Genomic DNA, 21,779 nt, shown 5'->3' with positions numbered 1-21,779 from the left:
GAGTTCCCTGTGGCACAGACAAATCCCCACCTCCTATCTATTTTACATATGGCAATGTATATTTCCATGCTATTCTCTCAATTCATCTCACCCCCTCCTACCCCTCTGCGTCTACAGTCTATTCTCCATGTTTGCGTCTCCACTACTGCCCTACAGACAGGTTCATCAGTACCATCTTTCTAGATTCTAGAGTCCATATGCATGTATTAATATACAATATCTGTCTTTCTCTTTCTGACTTACTACATTCTGTATAATAGGCTCTAGGTTGATCTACCTCATCAGGACTGACTCAAATGTGTTCTTTTTTATAGCTGAGTAATATTCCATTTTACATATGTACCCCAATTTCTGTATCCATTCATCTATTGATGGGCTGTAATTTCTTAAAGGAAAAATGCAACATCAAACTTGAAACAATATTGTTACATTAAAACCCATTATTCTATCTTGTACTTTGATTAGAACTTATACCCATACATATTTTTGTAAATCATCCATTGGTCCTTTGGAAAATATTGGTCCACTGAGCTATATATTCTTCCAAACACTGACACACATCATTATAGCCTATGAAAAAAGTCATATCCCTTACCATCTCCATCGATTTCATCAGAAAAGTCTTTAAGGGTTGGGATGCTGTCAGACTTAAAATGGCAGAATCAAATCTCCAAAATTTCAATTGTTACCTAAAAGGTTGGATTTTATTGCAGGTAGCAGGTATCTTACTTTGTTTCCCTGGAAGTGACAAGCTGACACTATTTGTTTTTGAGAAAATGTGGGCCAAATACCCAAGTCTGAATAACCAGTTTGTCAGTTGCTCTTTCAAATAAAAATGATATTTCCCTCTCGTCAAAAAAGGCAGCTGGTTCAGCTCACAACTCAAATAACAACACGACTGCTTTTCCTCCAGAAACGATAATACTTCAGTCTGCAGCAGACGTGCTAATGGCAGACTTCCAATTGTGTCAAATGGAATACTAACAAGGCAGGTAATTTAGGTTGATATAATGAATCTGCTCTATCAAGGACATTTTTACTGCTTCATTATATGAAACTGGCTTTTCTGGTTTTAGTTGCAAATGCAGGAGGACATGTATAATCAGTGCCACTGCCCCCATTCCCACTGAGGTGCAAGCAGTTTTCACACGGTGTAAACGGCAGCACAGTGCAAAGGGCAAATAATGTCTGTACTTAGTCGCTCAGTCGTGTCCGACTCTCTGCAACCCCATGGACTATAGCCTGCCAGGCTCCTCTATCCATGGGAATTCTCCAGGCAATAGTACTTGGGTGACCAAGCCCTCCTCTGGAGGATCTTCCCGACCCAGGGATCAAACCCAGGTCTCTCATATCGCAGGCAGATTCTTTACCATTTGAGCCACCAGGGAAACCCAAATAATGTCCATCATTGTTCAAATGGTTTAGACACACAGTCCCTCTGAAAGACTCTCAGAGGCTCCTCAGAGATCTACAGACCACACTTTGAGAACTTCTGCTTAAAATATTTTGGCTGAAATTGTTCTACCTGTGTGGCCTTTTGCCTCGAAATTTTATCCAAAATTACTTACAGGTAATCTGGAGTAATATGAAGCTATTTGGGAAAAAAAGTCTCATAATGATGGTTAAATTTATTTTATTGTATCACAGCATCATTTACAAAGTGTATCAAAGGAAGATACTGGCTCTGAGAACAAGCTACCTTCTCAGGACTACTTCCTGAAAACGAAGATAGAATGATCTTTACAGGACTCAAACCACAGCGGTAGGATATTTGCACCTAAATCTGTATCAAGTCTAAGAAATGGTGAGAAAATGACACAAATGAGATATGTTAGCGATAATTCACTCACTCCAAAATGACTACCATGACTATTTTCCTGTTCTAGCACATCTAAAGATGTATTAAGAAGGAAATTCAAGTTAAGAAGAGGAAAGTCACTTTCCCTCAAATCAGTATACATTGGAAGCTCACAATAACATGATCATTGACTTTCCACTGATAAAAGGAAAACGAATGGAGGAGAGGGGGTGTGGCATTAGTCCAGCATAAAAATCTGCAGTTAAACATCCTTTCAGTTATCATAGTCCTCTAATCACAAACGGTGTGACTTTTGCCTATAAATTTAACCCACTGTTTCTATAAGTGGAGTAAATGAACCAACTACATCTGAATAACTCGAGGAACTTGTCTAAAAGATTTCTTGAGTCCCTTGCTATCTTAATCCGTTCAAAATGCTAAAACAAAGTGCCGCAGGTGGGGTGCCTTAAGTAACAGAAATGCACTTCTCACAGCTGTAGAGGCTCAGAAGTCCAAGATTAAGGAACTGAGAGATTAGTTTCCTGGTGGGGCTATTTTCCCGGCTTGCAGATGGTTGCCTTCTCACTGGGTCTTCACACGGTCTTTCCTCTATGGATGGGCATGTTTGCTCAGATCTCCTCTCTCTCTCTCCCTTTTAACAAGGCCACCAATCCCATCATCAGAGTTTCATCCTCATGACCTCATAAAAATCTAATTTCCTCTGAAAGGCTCCACTTCCATAAACACACATGGCTGGGTGGGCACTTCAACATATGAATTTGGATGAGACAAAAGCCTTCACTCCACAACAATTTCATATCTTCTAAATCACAATGTCTGGGACTGGAGCCCAGGAGTCTCTGGTCCTAACACCTCCCGGCTGGAAGCTATGCACCCAAATGAAGAATTCATTCACTTCTGCAAGCCTCAGTTTCCTTATCTGTAACCATACTTTCCTATTTCAGAGTGGCTGATATGACTAGGGTCAATTAAAAAGAAACAAGAAAATGCTTCTGAAAGTGCAAGGTGCTATGTGAACATAATCATCTGAACTTTTACCACCTACTCTTTCACCAAACATTATGCCCAAAGTGGGAGGATAAAATGAAAAGTACTATTGATGCTATCTTAATTCCTGTCACAGAATCTGAAATAACTAAAATACCCAGGAAACAGAATGTTCTAGTTAAAATTTATCAGAACATTCTGGTCATTCTTTTGAAAAGCTCTTTTAAATATATTATTATAAAAGATGGAAAAGCTCTATACAGTCAGCAAAAACAAGACAGGGAGCTGACTGTGACTCAGATCATGAACTCATTATTGCCAAGTTCAGACTTAAATTGAAGAAAGTAGAGAAAACCACTAGACCATTCAGGTATGACGTAAATCAAATCCCTTATTATTATACAGTGGAAGTGAGAAATAGATTCAAGGGATTAGATCTGATAGACAGAGTGCCTGAAGAACTATGGACAGAGGTTCATGACATTGTACAGGAGGCAGGGATCAAGACCATCCCCAAGAAAAAGAAAGGCAAAAAAGAAAAATGGCTGTCTGAGGAGGGCTTGCAAATAGCCGTATGGAGAAAAGAAGCGAAAGGCAAAGGAGAAAAGGAAAGATATATCCATTTGAATGCAGAGTTCCAAAGAAAAGCAAGGAGAAATAAGAGAGCCTTCCTCAGTGATCAGTGCAAAGAAATAGAGGAAAACAATAGAATGGGAAAGACTAGAGATCTCTTCAAGAAAATTAGAGATACCAAGGGAACATTTCATGCAAAGATGGGCTCAATAAAGGACAGAAATGGTAGGGACCTAACAGAAGCAGAAGATATTAAGAAGAGGTGGCAAGAATACATGGAAGAACTGTACAAAAAAGATCTTCACAACCCAGATAATCACAATGGGTGATCACTCGCCTAGAGCCAGACATCCTGGAATGCGAAGTCAAGTGGGCCTTAGGAAGCATCACTATGAACAAAGCTAGTGGAGGTGATGGAATTCCAGTTGAGCTATTTCAAATTATAAAAGATGATGCTGGGAAAGTGCTGCACTCAACATTTCAGCAAACTGGAAAACTCAGCAGTGGTGACAGGACTGGAAAAGTTCAGTTTTCATTCCAATCCCAAAGGAAGGCAATGCCAAAGAATGCTCAAACTACTGCACAATTGCACTCATCTCACACACTAGTAAAGTAATGCTCAAAACTCTCCAAGCCAGGCTTCAACAGTACATGAACTATGAACGTCCCAATGTTCAAGCTGGATTTAGAAAAGGCAGAGGAACCAGAGATCAAATCACCAACATCTTGGATCACATAAAAAGCAAGAGAGTTCCAGAAAAACATCCATTTCTGCTTTATTGACTATGCCAAAGCCTTTGACTGTATGGATCACAATAAACTGTAGAAAATTCTGAGAGAGATGGGAATACCAGATCACCTGACCTGCCTCTTGAGAAACGTACATATAGGTCAGGAAGCAAGTTGTAACTGGACATGGAAAAACAGACAGGTTCCAAATAGGAAAAGGAGTACGTCAAGGCTGTATATTGTCACCCTGCTTATTTAACTTAAATGCAGAGTACATCATGAGAAACATTGGGCTGGAGGAAGCACAGGCTGGAATCAAGATTGCTGGGAGAAATATCAATAACCTCAGATAGGCAGATGACACCACCCTTATGGCAGAAAGAGAAGAAGAACTAAATAGCTTCTTGATGAAAGTAAAAGAGAAGAGTAAAAAAGTTGGCTTAAAACTCAACATTCAGAAAACTAAGATCATGGCATCTGGTCCCATCACTTCATGGCAAATAGATGGGGAAACAGTGGAAACAGTGACAGACTTAACTTTTTTGGGCTCCAAAATCACTGCAGATGGTGATGCAGCTATGAAATTAAAAGATGCTTACTCCTTGGAAGAAAAGTTATGACCAACCTGGTGGCTCAGAGGTTAAAGCATCTACCTCCAATGTGGAGACCCGGGTTCGATCCCTGGGTTGGGAAGATCCCCTGGAGAAGGAAATGGTAACCCACTCCAGTATTTTTGCCTGGAGAATCCCATGGATGGAGAAGACTGGTAGGCTACAGTCCATGGGGTCGCAAAGAGTCAGACACGACTGAGCGACTTCACTTTCACTTTCAGACAACATATTAAAAAGCACAGATATTACTTTGCCAACAAAGATCCATCTAGTGAAAGCTACGGTTTTTCCAGTAGTCATATATGGATGTGAGAGTTGGACTATAAAGAAAGCTGAGCGCCAAAGAATGGATGCTTTTGAACTGTGGTGTTGGAGAAGACAATTGAGAGTCCCTTGCACTCCAAGGAGATCCAACCAGTCCATCCTAAAGGAAATCAGTCCTGAATATTCATTGGAAGGACTGATGTTGAAGCTGAAACTCCAATACTTTGTCCACCTGATGCAAAGAACCTACTCATTGGAAAAGACCCTAATGCTGGGAAAGATTGAAGGCGGGTGGATAAGGGGACGACAGAGGATGAGATAGCTGGATGGCATCACTGACTCAACAGACATGAGTTTGAGTAAACCCCAGGAGTTGGTGATGGACAGGGAGGACTGGGGTGCTGCAGTCCATTGGGTTGCAAAGAGTCAGATCCAACTGAGCAATTGAACTGAACTGATGCTTTCTTTCCTTGGTAAATACATAACTTTCCTCTTGTTTGATGTCAAAGGGTTTTCATATTGGGTCAGCCTTCTGAATATCAGTTCTTGTTGCACAGAGTTTAGACTAACAAGGGTAATCTATGTTCTGCTTGGTCTCATTTGCTAAAAGGTTTCTTGTTTATTTTTTGTTGTTTGGGGTATAGTTCATGGTTGATGGAGGCATGTTTATCTTAACCACAGGCAGATCTCTAATTACAAGTTGTATTTCAAAAGGTTTTTGTTCCTAAGTTGTTTGAAAGTTGAAGTGGCTTTCCCCCTTCCCTCCACTCCAAAAAGCCATGAATCATGAATAAGTTCTTTGGCTTCTCCAAAATGTCCTTTATATAGCTATAATACATTTTCTATGTCTTAACAGTGACACAGATAGCTGGCAATGAAATTTATCAGACTCAAAAACAAAACTGAATTTAAAACTACTTTCATTTGCCTTACTTAAATCTGAGAAGAAAAAATTACCTGGAGGAAGATAAGAAGCTGATAAAAAAAATCTATAAATACTCTAAAAAGGTTATTGGTTCCCAGTTCTTTATTATAGAAAATGCATGAGGTCTCTCAATATGGTTCCAGAGATTCTCTTCAGAGTCATGATTAGGATGTGATGCAGCAGGAGATGGCAAAACTGAGAGCCTAGAGGTAACAAAAAAGTGGAGGGAATAGATTGGAAAAACACAAAAAGGTTGGAAGGGCACCTGTGTATTCCTAAGAGGACACATGAAGTAGAAACAGCTGAAATATAAATGGTGAGAGCGAGTAAGACTAGAATCTGACTCAAATCAGAAGGAAAGGAAGTCATAGAAAGCAATGCTGAAGATAACAGATGCCTAAAAGAACCACACAAAAATGGAATTTGGGATGTGACAGGAAAGTCACAGAAGAGGCCTTGGCATAAGCAAAGGAGATTCATTTGTACCTGAAGGATGACCTTACTTGTGCTTGCAGAGCACCACACGTAGGCTGTTTCTTTCTAAGGGCATGGCCGGTGGCTAGATTTTGATTCTGAATCCAAGTTATCATAAAGGCCCTCTGGCCTCTTAGGTATGCTGACTTTAGTTGGGAACACTTGTTTGTGGTTCATTCACTGCCTCTTCCATCTTGCTATGCGCTAAATAAACGACATTCCCATTTTGATCCTATCCCTGAATTGATACAAGTGTCATCTCTATTGCGTGCTTATTGCGTGCTTAGTCACTCAGTCTGGAGAAGGCCATGGCAACCCACTCCAGTACTCTTGCCTGGAAACTCCACGGACGGAGGAGCCTGCTAGGCTGCAGTCCACGGGGTCGCTAAGAGTCGGACACGACTGAGCAACTTCACTTTCACTTTCCACTTTCATGCTTTGGAGAAGGAAATGGCAACCCACCCCAGTGTTCTTGCCTGGAGAATCCCAGGGACAGGGGAGCCTGGTGGGCTGCCGTCTATGGGGTTGCACAGAGTCAGACACGACTGAAGCCACTTAGCAGCAGCAGTCACTCAGTCATGTCCGACTCTTTGTAACCCCATAGATGGCAGCCCGCCAGGCTCCTCTGTCCATGACATTCTCTAGGCAAGAATACTGGACTGGGTAGTTATTTCCTTCTCCAGGGGATGTTTCTAACCCAGAGATCAAACCCAGGTCTCCTGTATTGTAGGCAGACTGTTTACCATCTGAGCCACCACGGAAGCCCAATTAGTGCATTTATATTTGGATTCCTGACTTTCAATTGACTATATGAGTACATAGTTGTGTGTTCAGTCTTCCTAGCTTACCCTCCTCCAAGTCAAAGTGTTACGCAGTCTAAGAAAAAAAGCACTGCATTCATTCAACCAAAAGCCGACGCTGACAGTGAGGTACCATAGGCCCAGCAGTAAACACAACAGTCTTGCTGAGTTCCTAGAAACCTCGAGTACATTTTATTAGAACATGTGAGACAAAGCACCATAAAGGGAAAACAGGAGACATTTCTAGACCCTAAGATGTGCTGGTCATTTTTGAAATAAAATGCTCAACTATGGCTAGGCAGATACAACATTTTACAAACCAAAAAGCAATGTCAATTTCAAGTTGGATTAACAGCAGAGCTCTTCTCCAGGTGGTAGTCTGGAAATAAGACGATGTGTTACAAGAAGGGAGAGAGAAGCTAACAGAATTAATAACTTTCACACTCAAATTTCTGATAAACAAGGGAAACTTCTGCCACTTACAAAGAACTCTTTCATCAAAAGGTGAAAGTTGTCTTCACTCAGCACCACCCACACACAAGGCCACCTACGAACACACACAGGTATATGTATTCATAAGGACAGCAAAAGGTCACAAACACAAAATGATGCTGTGGAAGAGCTAACTGAAGAATAGAGAAGTGTATTGCAATGTGGTTGAAAATCCTGCCAGGGAACAGGAAAGCTATTTCAAATTAATGTCCAGGAACAACCTTAGTGGAAGCGGACATTTCAGTTCAGAACTTAATGTGGAACCTGGAAAAGCATTCAGGTCTAACATATCTACTGAAGCATATATTTGTTTGACCTCCTGGAGTTTCCCACAGCCTGGCTCAGTGCCTAGGCATGAGGACACCCACAGACCAGGGCCAACGTCTCCAAAGCAGAGCCTGTGGTCTGCCTAGGGATCGTATGGGGAGAAGCCACTGTGCCTTCTGCATTCACTCCCACTTCCCTCCAGCATTTAAGTGTATCTGAAGCACTTTCAGAAAAAATGCGACAGTCCTGTGGCCCCTGTTTATCTCTCCGGAAGGTAACTCTTATGTTAATCATGCTAGATGAAAACCGAAGACCCCTTCAGTGGTTGGGCTCTCGTAATCCCAACCTCAGATGCAATTAGTCAACCCATTTCTTCAGCTTTATGAAAAGTGTGCAGATGTTCCAGTTGATATAATTGCAGCTTCTCTCTAGAAGACATGCCCCAGAGCTCTTTGGTGACAACTGTCAAGCTCCTTTTGGAGACTTTTCCCTTTAGAAGTGCATCATTTGGGAAAGTCTAGAGGGAGAAGGATATGGAAGTAGGGAAGGGAAAGAATGGATGCGTGCGTGCATGTATGCCAAGTCACTTCAGTCGTGTCTGACTCTTTGCGACCCTATGGACTGTAGCCCTCCAGGCTTTTCTGTCTGTGGGATTTCCTAGGCAAGAAAACTGGAGTGGGTTGCCATATGCCCTCCTCCAGGGGATCCTCCCAACCCAGGAATCAACACCCATCTCCTGCACTGGCAGGTAGATTCTTTACCACTGAGCCACCAGGGTTTCATTTTCACCTGAAACCATTAATTAAGAGTTTCAAAAACACATCAGTGAGTTTGGGTATATATTAATGGCCCATTGTATTTCATCAAAAGACATGAAGTAGGAATTTGTTTCAATTCAACATGTGTTACAGCAAAAGACCCCACCTAATGGTGTTAAAAATTCTCATGATTGTCCTACTTGTAGCAATATTAAAGAAATTTCCATGTCAAAGCCCAGAGTTGTATCAACAAAGTAAAACGAAATGCTGTTTCACAAGCTGATTGCAGGTGTCAAAGACTGAAATTCATGTTCCAAAGGTAGATCTCTGCTGATACCTACTGTGGATTTATAGGTAAATGAATAGGAAAGATTCTAAAACTGAATTTAGCAACTGACAAATTTAGCAAACTTTTAAGACTGCAGATAGGCAAGTAGAAGTAATTTCACATGGGAGTTACATACAGATTCAATGTACAATTATTGAATGCCTGAGCCAAACTCAAAAATATTAAGTAACAGTGTTGCAAAAGCTAAGGTTTCCCTCTGACAAAAACAAAAATGGTGACTCAAAAGACTAAGTTCTCCTAAGTATCAGGTGTTCTTAAATAGTGAGATATGATGCAAAATATATCTTGAGATACAAACATTATGTGGTTTGGACACTTACTCTTTGAATCTTAGGCTTATTTTTAGGTACTAATTATATGACACCATATCTTTAGGAAAGTTGGTTCCTCAAAGCACTGTATCATCTCCATGACACTCAAAACACAGTGAAAAAGAAAAGTTTACGAAAGGAAAGATTTCAAATATCAGAAAAGATGTCCTCCACACTGCATTGTCCAATCATTAAACATTAAGTGACAATATAGTTTAAGGCACACTCTACATGGAAATGTCACTTCCACATAATACACTAAAATGACTATATCTCCTTGTGGTTTTCAAATTTACTTCCTCACATACATTGTTCCACCTGACCTTCACAATAACCCTATGTGATGATGCACATGGAGATGATGTCCTCATTTTAACATTGAAGAAACCGAGGTTTGGGGAAAGTTATAGGAGGCCCCAGCAATTAATAAAGGCCATGAAAGCAAGAACCCAGAATTCTGGGTCCAGCACTTCCTGCCATAGATGTAGAAGGGAAAACCACCCCCACATTTCCTGAAATTGATTGTGGATCCTGCAACTGTACCAGCGAAGTGGCAGAGGACGAGTGGGTACTTTTGTAACAATAAAAAATGTGGTTGGAAGAATGGACGACGAATCATAAACACTTCTTCACATTCACGTAACATGAATATTGATGGGGTTTCTGAACAGCTGCAAAGAAATTCCTAAGCAAAGCCAAGAGAAAAAGTACTTTCTAAAGTTCCTGATACAACTTAAAGAGCTCTGTTACATCTTTCAAGTGGAATCGGTTAATACAAGGAAAGGATCTCCCCAAAGAGGTAAAAAAATTAAATTAAAATTTTAAATTAAAACAAACAAACACCTTGTCGATCATCCTAAAACCAACAACTTTCAGGTTGGTCATTTTTCCCCACGAACGACCTTGTACTCTGGGGGAAAGCGGTGGGATTTCCAAAGATCACGATTTTTAACCATGGTTTCATGGTTTCATGCTTCCTTTGGAGCATCAGTAATAACAGCGAGAGTGAGCTATTTCCCCGAGAGGAAGAGAAGGCTCGGTGGTGATGAGCACGGATAAAAACCTGCAGAGGAGAACCAAAAGGCAACGAAGAACGGCACACAACTTGTCTCTCTCCGGGCCCCGGGTGCTGACCGCACGCTCGCAGCGCAGGAGCGGGCGCCGCCCTCCCCGCCCTCCCGCGCGCTGGGCCAGCGGGGACCTACCAGCGAGAGCACTTTATAGGTGTTGGGGTCCTTGGCCGGGCGGGCGCGCGCCGCCTTCTCCAGCGGCTCCTCCCCCAGGTCCATGGGGGCCAGCAGCGAGGCGGCCGCCTGCGGCTCCCCGGACGCTTCGGCCGCGCGGCCCGGACCCGGGTCTCGGCCGTTCCCCGCCAGGCCCTCTCGGGGGCCGCGCCCGCCCTCGCCGCTGCGGCTCCCGCCCCCAGCGCAGCCGTCTCGCTCCATCGTGGCCCCGGGCGCTCGGGCCCCGCCGCCCCGCCGCGCCTTTAATAGGCTCCGCGCCGGCCCCGCCCCATCCCGCCCGCCGCCGCACCCGCTCCTCGCCGCCAGACCCTTGGCTGGGCGCCTGCCCAGCGCTGCGAGTGAGGGGAAAGCAACTCAACGCCCCGGATTATTTGGCTTCCTGTCTGATTTCGGGCACTCAGCGTGTCGGTTATTTTGGGTCCTTTACGTGGGCGTGTCTTTAACCTCCCCCTCCAAGCCTTGCCTACCTCGCGCCTCAGGCAGCGTCCGAACACTTGCAGGAATCGCCTTGCGTAGCCTCGCGGCGCGGGCTGGTCTGGAATTGCAGAGTGTGGTCTGCAGAGGGCATGAGATCATGGGGCCCCAAAATAGAGCGGGTGGACAGAGAGGATGCGGCCCGCCTGTGCGGCTTCTCAAAGGCGGGAGAGTGGAGTCGGGACTGACCTCTGTGTTTCTGGATGGACAAGCAGAGAGACTATAGGGTACAGCGCGGGGGGTGGGAAGCGACACTTCTACGTAGAAACAGTCAAGAATTCCCTGAATACTTAACGCTGCTCAGGACTATCCAACCTGAAAACACCTGATTTTACAAATGCAACAACATATAAGAGATTTAATTTTCTGGGATTTTCGGTGTTGGGGTGGGGCTGCTGCTCTTGTGAAATATTTATTAGTGACTTTCTACATCGAAAGCTTTAAAGTGTCGGCGCTGCGCTGTCCTGAGGTTGCTGCTGCTACCAAAAAAGTTAACATCTGAAATACTTTGATACTTTGTTTCAAACTAGGACATGAGCAGTAGGCTATAATTCTTGGTGGATTTTTATTCACCTTTGATTCTACAGCTTTTACACTTCCTTGCTCATCAGTTAGGGAAACCACAAGTGTGCAGTCACGTGAGTTTTGCTTGTCAAGTGGAAAACAGTGACTTTCAATACCGGAGCTGACGTTAATGAACAAGGAAAGTCATACAATCCAATATCAACTAATTTTTCAATTCATTTTGATTTCAGGAATATATACAAATATATTTTTAAATAAGAATGGATGCCTACTATATAAAGTGTTTCTTGTCCCCTTTAAAATAATTATCTTGGGACGCTTTCCATTTAGGTCCTTTGATTCATTCATTCATTCAATAATGAATCCTTCAGTTCAGTCTCTTGGCTTTCAACAGTGCCAACGGCCTCCAACAAGATCAAAGATGAACAAAAGTATATCTTTCCCAAGTGGCTCCCAGTCTGATCCAAGAGGCTGCTGCTGCTGCTGCTGCTAAGTTGCTTCAGTCGTGTCCAACTCTGTGCGACCCAGTAGACGGCAGCCCACCAGGCTCCCCTGTCCCTGGGATTCTCAAGGCAAGAACCCTGGAGTGGGTTGCCATTTCCTTCTCCAATGCATGAAAGTAAAAAGTGAAAGTGAAGTTGCTCAGTCGTTTCCGACTCTTTGCGACCCCATGGACTGCAGCCTACCAGGCTCCTCCGACCATGGGATTTTCCAGGCAAGAATACTGGAGTGGGGTGCCATTGCCTTCTCTGGATCCAAGAGGAGAGGGCAGTAAACAAAAAACTAAAACCCGAATCATAGATGCATAATAGGAACACACATAGGATATTATGACAGCTCAGTGGAAAGGGTAATGGACATCTGGAAGAAGTAAAGGCCTCAAAGCATGATTGAGCTCTTTTTTTCCCTTAATTACCTTTGAGTCAGCTTACAAACCAAACCACCCAAGAGAAACAGGTTTCACTATTACATGGTCACACATATTTTTCACCCCAAACTTGGCTCTAAATTTTCCTTTGACTGTTCCCAAAAGTCAGATTCAAGGTCAAAGATTTACTCCATGGAGACTGGTCAAATGAGTCTCAGATCTTCTAAAAGCACCACAACAGAAACATTCCCAATAGCTTTGAACTTAGGAAAACAAATGAAGTAGGTGTATTGTCTGCATCTCAAGTCAACAAATTATTTTAAAGACTCAGCCCATTGGTGGAGGGGACTGCATGGTCATGGACTCGAACATCCAGGACCAGCAGGAACATAAAGGAGTGAGGCAGCCCCCTGAATGTGAGTTTGTACCCTGTCAAAGGTGGTGGCATTTACTCAGCAGGCTAGTGTGCCCACTGTGGCCAGATAGTCAGATTTTTCAGGAGAAACAGGAAATTTAGATGTTTATGTGAATTCTCCAGATTGCAAAATTTTGTCTATGAAATTCAGAAAAACAATTTGTTTAAACCACTTTCAAGGCCAAACAAAACGTAAAAACACATCTGCAGGGTGGGCCTGGCACACAGGCCACCAGGATGTGGCCTTTGCCTTATGCTCAGGCCTCGCCTAATGCCAACTGGGACTTTTATGGGTAACTATAAAAAATCCAATTGAAACTCTAAAATCAGAATAAAACTGGATTGAGCAGGCCACTCATGTTGTTTAGCATGAGTGGCCTGAGCAATAGACAAGTCTTGCCTCCATCTTGCTTATATGCAACATGATATGAGGGATAGCCTCACACACCAAAGTGCAATAAGGTCAAGAGACATAAAACTGCAACAAAATGCCTCCAGTTAGTGTAAAAGTGAACAAGCAATATGTCATCCTTAGTCCTAAACTCTAATCTAGGATGGCAGTAAGGATGAGAGGATAAAATATGATGATTCCTCAGGTTGTACTGTACAAAAATATGTGAACACTCCGCAAGCCTGAAGTACAATAAGGTCAAGAGACAAAACTGTAACAAAACTTTTCAGTTAGTATAAAGGTGGGCAATCAATGTGTTGTCCTCAGTCCTAAACCATTCTGCCTTGAATGACTGAGGATTCTAGTCTAGGATGACAGTAAAGATGAGAGGGTAAGATTTGATGATTCCTTAGGTTGTATTGTACAAAAATATGTGAACACTCCCCTGGGTGCCTGGAACTCTGGGGTGTGAGTAAGACCAGAACACCTAGCGCAGCCAACTTGTTATCTGTGTTTGGAACTAAGGCCTCTCAAAATTGAGAAACAACTTTTGTCAGTTTTTAAAAATGAAATATATGATAGAGTAATTATTTTAGCAGCTGCTCCAAAGCTTCTCCAGCTGAAATCCCTCCAGTTCTCCAGTGAAACACAGAAGACATCTAGGCCAGTCGAAAATGAAAAAAAACCACAAGTCTCTTTCATCTTTATGAGACGTTGAAAAAAATTTTTTCCATGACATTAATTCATTTTTAAAGCTTTGTATGACATCCTGGTTTCTCTTCCTTTTTTGTAAACGTGAAAATATTCCCCCTGGAAGAAGCTTGGATAACAACATGACTTTGTACAGAGTACAAGAACTCTCTATGCCTTGGTTTCCTCATTTATAAACTGGAGTTACAAATAATACATAAAATCACACTATCTCTAAATGTCAATAAAATAGTTTACATTTCTCTAACTTTACATAAAAATTTAAATGGATCCTTTCCATATTTAAATCACCCAATCCCTACCCCTGTAAGAGAGAGAATTAAATGCTTTAATTTTACATAAATTATGCATGACTAAAATACTTAAATATGATTTAACTACAAATGATTTTAATAAAATCTAAGCATAATTTCTGGGAAGATTTGAGAGCCCCTGCTGGATATGCATCTATGAAGCGAGAACCCAGGGTATCAGGAACAGATACTGACTCCCCTGGGATGGAGGAAAAACACCTCATTGTCAGTCAGGTAACAAAATCAGAAAGTGAATGCATTTAAGTCATAGAAACTGTGGGAAAATGGCAAGTGCAGACCCCATCTAAAGGGAACTGCAGTACAGTCCTCACTTGCTGGTTGTCTACAGTCTCTGCTACCCCTGTTCCCCACTCCATTGTCTCTTTTGTACCTCATTTTGAACAAAACCTGGGGTTGCCACATAATCTGAATTCAAGCCTGCCACTCCAGTGTTCTTGCCTGGAGAATCCCAGGGACGGCGGAGCCTGGTGGGCTGCCGTCTATGGGGTCACATAGAGTCGGACACGACTGAAGCAACTTAACAGCAGCAGCACTCTGCTACTTCTTTTCTCTATGCCCCGTATCTTTTTTTTGTCTTTCTGCTTCTTCTTCACTTCTTTAAACTTCTGTTTGAAATGTGTTTTATTATACCATGGTAATTCTTCTGTTGAATTTTAGCTTTTCTAAAGTTATTTTCTTGGTAGTTGCCCTAGGGGGGCTTGCCAGGTGGCTCAGTGGGTAAAGAATCTGCCTGCAATGCAGGAGATTCAGGTTCGATCTCTGAGTCAGGAAGATCCCCTGAAGGAGGGCGTGGCACCCCACTCCAGTATTCTTGCCTGGGAAATCCCATGGACAGAGGAGCCTGGTGGGCTGCAGTCCATAAGGTCACAAAGAGTCAGACATGACTGACTGAAGCGACTGAGCAGGCACGCATGCACAGTTGCTCTCGTGGTTATAATAGAGTGCTGCTTTAGAGTGCGGTTGGTAAATGCCTGACTCATCTTCTTGCTCCAGCAAGGCTCAGGAGTCCTTCAGAGTTGATTAAATTCTACCTCAACTCATGGTAGGGCTGCAACCACTTCTGAGTACAGCCACCTCTTCCATCTAAACATGGTGTAAACAGTTGGCTCTCTGAGTTGGGGTCATCTTATCTCTGACTAGGGCTTCCCAGGTGGCTCAGTGGTAATGAGTCCACCTGCCGACACAGGAGACCCGGGTTCAATCCCTGGCTCAGGAAGATCCCCTAGAGAAGAAAATGGCAACCCACTCCAGTATTCTTGCCTGAAAAATCTCATGAACAGAGGAGCCTGGCAGACTACAGTCCATGAGGTCACAAAGAGTCAGATACAACTGAACGAGTGAGCAGTAGTGACAAGTAAGCATCCTTGACTGTAACGCCCACTGGGTAACTCTACCGGCTCTCAACTGAGGTAACTTCGGCATCCCCAGAAGGCAATGAGACGTTCAGTATTGCTCCTCCTTTCCTACAGGAGAGCCAGTGAAGGCTCAGAGTGCTACCTCAGATTCTGACTGGCCACGATGTGTAACTGTTTTTCATTTGGAAGAAGCCCTTTCCATGTGGATGAGGGGAACATTCTGCCAACAGAGGTCCAATCAGAAAGTAGTGTGGAAGCATTTCTGCTTCAGGCATTCTGCTCAGCCTACCTAACGTTTATCTTCCCATCCAGAATTTCAGCTCACAAAAGGTCAAAATGTCATAAAGGTGTCTACCAGGGCACTTCCCTCTCCCACTTCTGTTCCCACACTTCACAGAATCCGAGTCAACTTTGTCTCACTGCAGTGTAGCAGGGACTTTTTATGCAGCATCTGCTGGTTCTATATTCCCCTGGTTTACAGTACACTGAACTTTCAATTCTTTCAGGCCTCATTCTTAATTTGTTTGTGGGAGCTTAACAAATTTAGAAATTGTTTGCTCTCTTAACAATATCTGTCTTTAAAATAGGTTTTAACAATATATATCTTTGAAGTAGGTGTTATAACTATATTTTTGCAATTGAAAACTGATAAATCTTTATCTTTGTATATTATTTGTATAAAATATGTATATATTTGAATATTAAGGCATAATAACGCCAAAGCTGCCTGGCTTGGCTTTATCTTCCTCTCCCATCTCTGAGGCAGGTGGAGAACTTTAGTGGCCAGGTATCCAGTCCTTCAGAGAGGAAAAAAAATCATTTAATTCATCATTCTTTTGACAGTTATTATCCATTTTAACACCTACAAGTCATATAATCACATATAACAGGTATATAGGAAAGATACTGACTTTTTTTTGATTCATTAATATAGGGTGTCTCATTTTTTCTTTTGATGTGGTCAGCAAAGCTGCTTATTTAAGTGTGATTGTGGAAAACAGAGGACCAAGTCTGAGACAAAGACTTGGCCTTCCTTCTCTTTCATCTGATAAAACATTTGCTACAAATATACAACTGTTGCAGGATAGGCTAAAATCTGGGAGACGGGAGGAATGTTGTAGCTGTGGACCCCAAAGAATAAGAATGTCCTCTTCCTCACTGTGCTGGTGGCATCAACCAGTTTGTCAGATGCGTAGGTCTGGACCAGTGTAGGAAAGATCTGTTAACTCTCTCTCACTCTTGTGATTCAGACAGAGAGAGAGAAAAGCTTTTGCTCCTTATACCTTAAAATACCTGAAACCAAAATATTAAAAAAAAAAAACTGTATAAAACAGGGGCATTTTATTTTATTCCAATATAAACTTCTAAAAGATAAAAATGTAAACATACACACATGTATCAGTTCAGTTCAGTTCAGTCACTCAGTCGTGTCCAACTGTTTGCAACCCCATGAATCGCAGCAGGCCAGGCCTCCCTGTCCATCACCATCTCCCGGAATTCACTCAAACTCACGTCCATTGAGTTGTGATGCCATCCAGCCATCTCATCCTCTGTCGTCCCCTTTTCCTCCTGCCCCCAATCCCTCCCAGCATCAGAGTCTTTTCCAATGAGTCAACTCTTCACATGAGGTGGCCAAAGTATTGGAGTTTCAGCTTTAGCATCATTCCTTCCAAAGAACACCCAGGGCTGATCTCCTTTAGAATAGACTGGTTGGATCTCTTTGCAGTCCAAGGGACTCAAAAGAGTCTTCTCCAACACCACAGTTCAAAAGCATCAATTCTTCGGCGCTCAGCTTTCTTCACAGTCCAACTCTCACTAGAAAAACCATAGCCTTGACTAGACAGACCCTTTGTTGGCAAAAAGTAATGTCTCTGCTTTTCAATATGCTATCTAGGTTGGTCATAACTTTTCTTTTTTTTTTTTTTTTTGGTCATAACTTTTCTTCCAAGGAGTAAACGTCTTTTAATTTCACGGCTGCAGTCACCATCTGCAGTGATTTTGGAGCCCCCCAAAATAAAGTCTGATACTGTTTCCCCATCTATTTCCCATGAAGTGATGGGACCAGATGCCATGATCTTCGTTTTCTGAATGTTGAGTTTTAAGCCAATTTTTTCAATCTCCTCTTTCACTCTCATCAAGAGGCTTTTTAGTTCCTCTTCACTTTCTGCCATAAGGGTGGTATCATCTGCATATCTGAGGTTATTGATATTTCTTTTGGCAATCTTGATTCCAGCTTGTGCTTCTTCCAGCCCAGTGTTTCTCGTGATGTACTTTGCATAGAGGTTAAATAAGCAGGGTGACAATATACAGCCTTGACGTACTCCTTTTCCTATTTCGGACCAGTCTGTTGTTCCATGTCCAGTTCTAACTGTTGCTTCCTGACCTGCATATAGGTTTCTCAAGAGGCAGGTCAGGTGGTCTGGTATTCCCATCTCTTTCAGAATTTTCCACAGTTTATTGTGATCCACACAGTCAAAGGCTTTGACATAGTCAATAAAGCAGAAATAGATGTTTTTCTGGAACTCTCTTGCTTTTTCGATGATCCAGCAAAAACCCTCATAAATACATAAGAAAAAAATATAGGTGATTGTAAAAAATTACCTCATAGCTCCTGGTCTTTCAAACAAACATTTTTTAGAAGATTGAATAAATGAGAGATAAAGTATGATCTTTCTTAATTTGTAAGAAACTTTATAATCATTTAAAGTTAATGATATTTTGAAAATTGCAGACAATTAAAAAATGACAACTCAATTCTATTTAAAAAAAAATTACCAGCTACTTACCAGAAATGAAAAAGCATATGACCAAGAAAACATTCAAAGCAATTCCCTAACTAATAATAGGAGAACTGGCAATCAAAATAATCTTATATTACCAATATAATAAAATTAGACAAAACATATTAAGAGTGTTTCTTCATCATATTAATAACAGGCAGCTAAGGACTGTTATAAGTAAGAGAAACAAAGTAAAGAATAAAAATTAATGAAATCAAAACCAGAAATAAATGAAGAATTTCAATGATACCAGAAGATGTCTCTTTGAAAAGCTTAGTAAGATTGATAAGCTTCTAGTTAGACTGATCAGAAACAAAAAGAGAAAAGTCACAAATTCCCAATATTGTGAAGCAGATGACACAAATACTACAGATTCTACAAGTATCAAAATGATAAGAGAATATTATAAACAGTTTTATGGAAATTCTAGAAGGGCTAAACTGTAGTGACAGAAAGCAGGTCTGTGTCTGCCAGGATCAGGATGGGAGGAGGAAACTGACTATAACCAGGCACACAGGGACTCTCTGAAGTGATAGAAGTGCTCCATATCATGATTTTTGCGCTTATATGACTGCAAATATCTATCAAAACTCCTTGAATAACAGACCTAAAATCAAATCATTCTACTGTATGAACTGTATATACTGTATATACTCAATAAAGCTGATATTTAAATTTTTTTTAAAAAAAGAAATAATGCAAACAGGGACATCTGGAAAAAGATGACGGATCAAACATACACATTTACTTCCACTTTTCTCCTGAAACTACACTAAGCCAAAAGAGCATTTTTTGTTTGTTGTTTTTTAAGGCATAAATCCTCAGGGACAAAGAAGATTGGCAAGACATGACTAGAATTAAACAATAATTGGATGGAAACACAGATGGACACTTGATAAACGCTTTAGCAGACCAAAGAAAATTTAAACCAGAAGTAAAGAAAACCAAAATGTAACCAGATTTATACGTAAAATGGGCTGCACCAGGTACTTCTGTTAGAGGACGTGAAGGTAGGACTGAAAAAATGGACGAATTGGTTCAAAGTCTGTTTGAGGAATAGTTAGAGGGCCAGATCCTCTCCCCAGTTCAGGCAATGGTGACTATCTCTTTCCACTTTGTCAGCAGAAAACCGGAGGTTTATTCTGTGGAGAAAATAAAACATAGCCTTTGGACTCTAGGACTCCAGAACAAAAAGGCATGAAATTACCATATTAACATATTTGGTTAATTACTAATCACAAAAAAATATATTTAGTATGAAAGATAGATCGCCACTGTGCACTGTTGTTGCTGTTAACTTGCTTCAGTTCAGTTCAGTTCAGTTCAGTTCAGTTGCTCAGTCGGGTCCGACTTTTTGCGACCCCGTGAATTGCAGCATGCCAGGCCTCCCTGTCCATCACCAGCTCCCAGAGTCCACCCAAACCCATATCCATCAAGTTGGTGATGCCATCCAGCCATCTCATCCTCTGTCGTCCCTTTCTCCTCCTGCCCCCAATTCCTCCCAGCACCAGTCTTTTCCAATGAGTCAACTCTTTGCATGAGGTGGCCAAAGTACTGGAGTTTCAGCTTTAGCATCAGTCCTTCCAATGAACACCAGGACTGATCTCCTTCAGAATGGACTGGTTGGATCTCCTTGCAGTCCAAGGGACTCACAAGAGTCTTCTCCAACACCACAGTTCAAAAGCATCAATTCTTCAGCGCTCAGCTTCCTTCACAGTCCAACTCTCACATCCATACATGACTACTGGAAAAACCATAGCCTTGACTAGTCGTGTCCAGCTCTTCGTGACCCCATGGAATGCAGCATCCCAGGCCTCCGTATCCTTCACTATCTCCCAGAGTTTGCTCAAACTCATGTTCATTGAGTCAGTTGATGCCATCCAACCATTTCATCCTCTGTTGTCTCCTTCTCCTCCTGTTTTCAATCTTTCCCAGCATCAGGGTCTTTTCCAATAAGTCAGCTGTTCCCATCAGGTGGCCAAAGTACTGGAGCAACTGTGCATACCGAATGCTAATCCATCAACCCCCTGGAACACACGTTTATTGATTATTTACTGTATACTAAGGACTGTTCTAGAAGCATTGGATAAAGAAAAAAACAAGAATGGTCCATCCTCATGAGAAGCTCCTAGCCAAGTGTGGAAGCCAGAAGTATTCACTAACTGTAACTGTAATATAGTATGTTGAGAGCTACCAAAGGGTGGCATAATGTGCTGGGAGCCCACAGAAAGGTGCCAATCCCAAATTGGAGGGTTAGAGTCCTACTGATTATTATCGCTTATATGTCCTGTAGTCCACTTTAGAAAACCTGTTTACCTGAAAGCCACTAGAAAGTACAGCCCCACGCAGCCTGGAACATGGCACGGCTCTTGTGGTCACAACTAATTTGACCAGATGCCTCACAGAAATCCAGCCTGTCCATTCACCCTGCAGCGACTGGGGTTTTCTCCATGTTGAGTGCTGAGGTTTGTTATCACTTGAGAATTTTGCAATCAGAGCTGAAAAGTCATGATGCTGAAAGAGCAGCTGACAGCAACCACACTGAACTCTGTGCAAGGTGAGTCAGCAGAGGACTGTGGTAGAGACAGAGAGGGAAGCATGGAGTGGGCACTTGGAAAGAAGCAGAGTCAGGAAAAAACATGAAGTAACTTCCTTATTTTCGGCACCCCCTCCCACAACCTCTGTGACCCAGCTTTACTTTACATATTGTCTTTGGATCTTACCTGTGGCTCTATTCTCAAGAATGCCCCTGATTTGGGCCATAATCTGATTTTAGTGGGTTCCTCTACTTTCATACGTAAAGGCTAGAACAGGGATCATGGAAACTTCTTTTATTAGTCTATAACATCCAAGGAAAGAGTTAGTCAGACAAAGAATGAGAAGGATGATATTTTAGGATTAAGGAGCCGTTCACCTGAAACCCACAGGCACGAGAAAGTGTGCTTGCAATGCAAGCTCTGGAGTTACGTACTGAAGCCCACGGCAGTGAAAGAGAAAGAGACCAGGGATGTACAGCTGGCTTCTAGAAACTGAATAAACAAAGTGATGGGGTGAAATAAAAGTCCAGCCATATCTTCAAATTGTATTTCTGCAACTCAAAGAAAGCTAAATAAGTTTACTGGAAAGTTTAACAAGCCAATTAAAAGACAGAATGAGCTGTGACATTATGGTTCCAATAGAAAAATTTATAAAAGTATTGCTGTGTGTAAATATTCTGTTTAGAAAATTATTTCAATGGGGAAAAGGTGCTTTCAAAATCGTCATTGTCTAAATTCATTTTAAGAAATTAAATGTAACAATGGAATGGTATTCGATCACAAATCTCAGACTTTCTATGTGGATC

At 41.9% G+C, this 21,779-nt stretch overlaps 1 protein-coding gene across 1 annotated transcript in view; it reads right to left on the bottom strand.

Annotated features, from left to right (window-relative positions):
• The window catches only part of ENPP1 (ectonucleotide pyrophosphatase/phosphodiesterase 1), a 71,558-nt gene extending 60,747 nt beyond the window's left edge, over positions 1-10,811 (bottom strand). The window contains exon 1 of the mRNA XM_040239219.1: positions 10,565-10,811. Within this exon, the coding sequence (XP_040095153.1) occupies positions 10,565-10,804 (240 nt within the window). The 5' untranslated portion in view covers positions 10,805-10,811. The remainder of the gene's footprint in view (positions 1-10,564) is intronic.
• Between the last annotated feature and the right edge of the window lie 10,968 nt (positions 10,812-21,779).

The sequence above is a fragment of the Oryx dammah genome, unplaced genomic scaffold (assembly GCF_014754425.2).
Source record: "Oryx dammah isolate SB20612 unplaced genomic scaffold, SCBI_Odam_1.1 HiC_scaffold_4, whole genome shotgun sequence".
Classification (NCBI taxonomy): domain Eukaryota; kingdom Metazoa; phylum Chordata; class Mammalia; order Artiodactyla; family Bovidae; genus Oryx; species Oryx dammah.
This window is presented reverse-complemented; position numbering and strand designations above follow the sequence as displayed.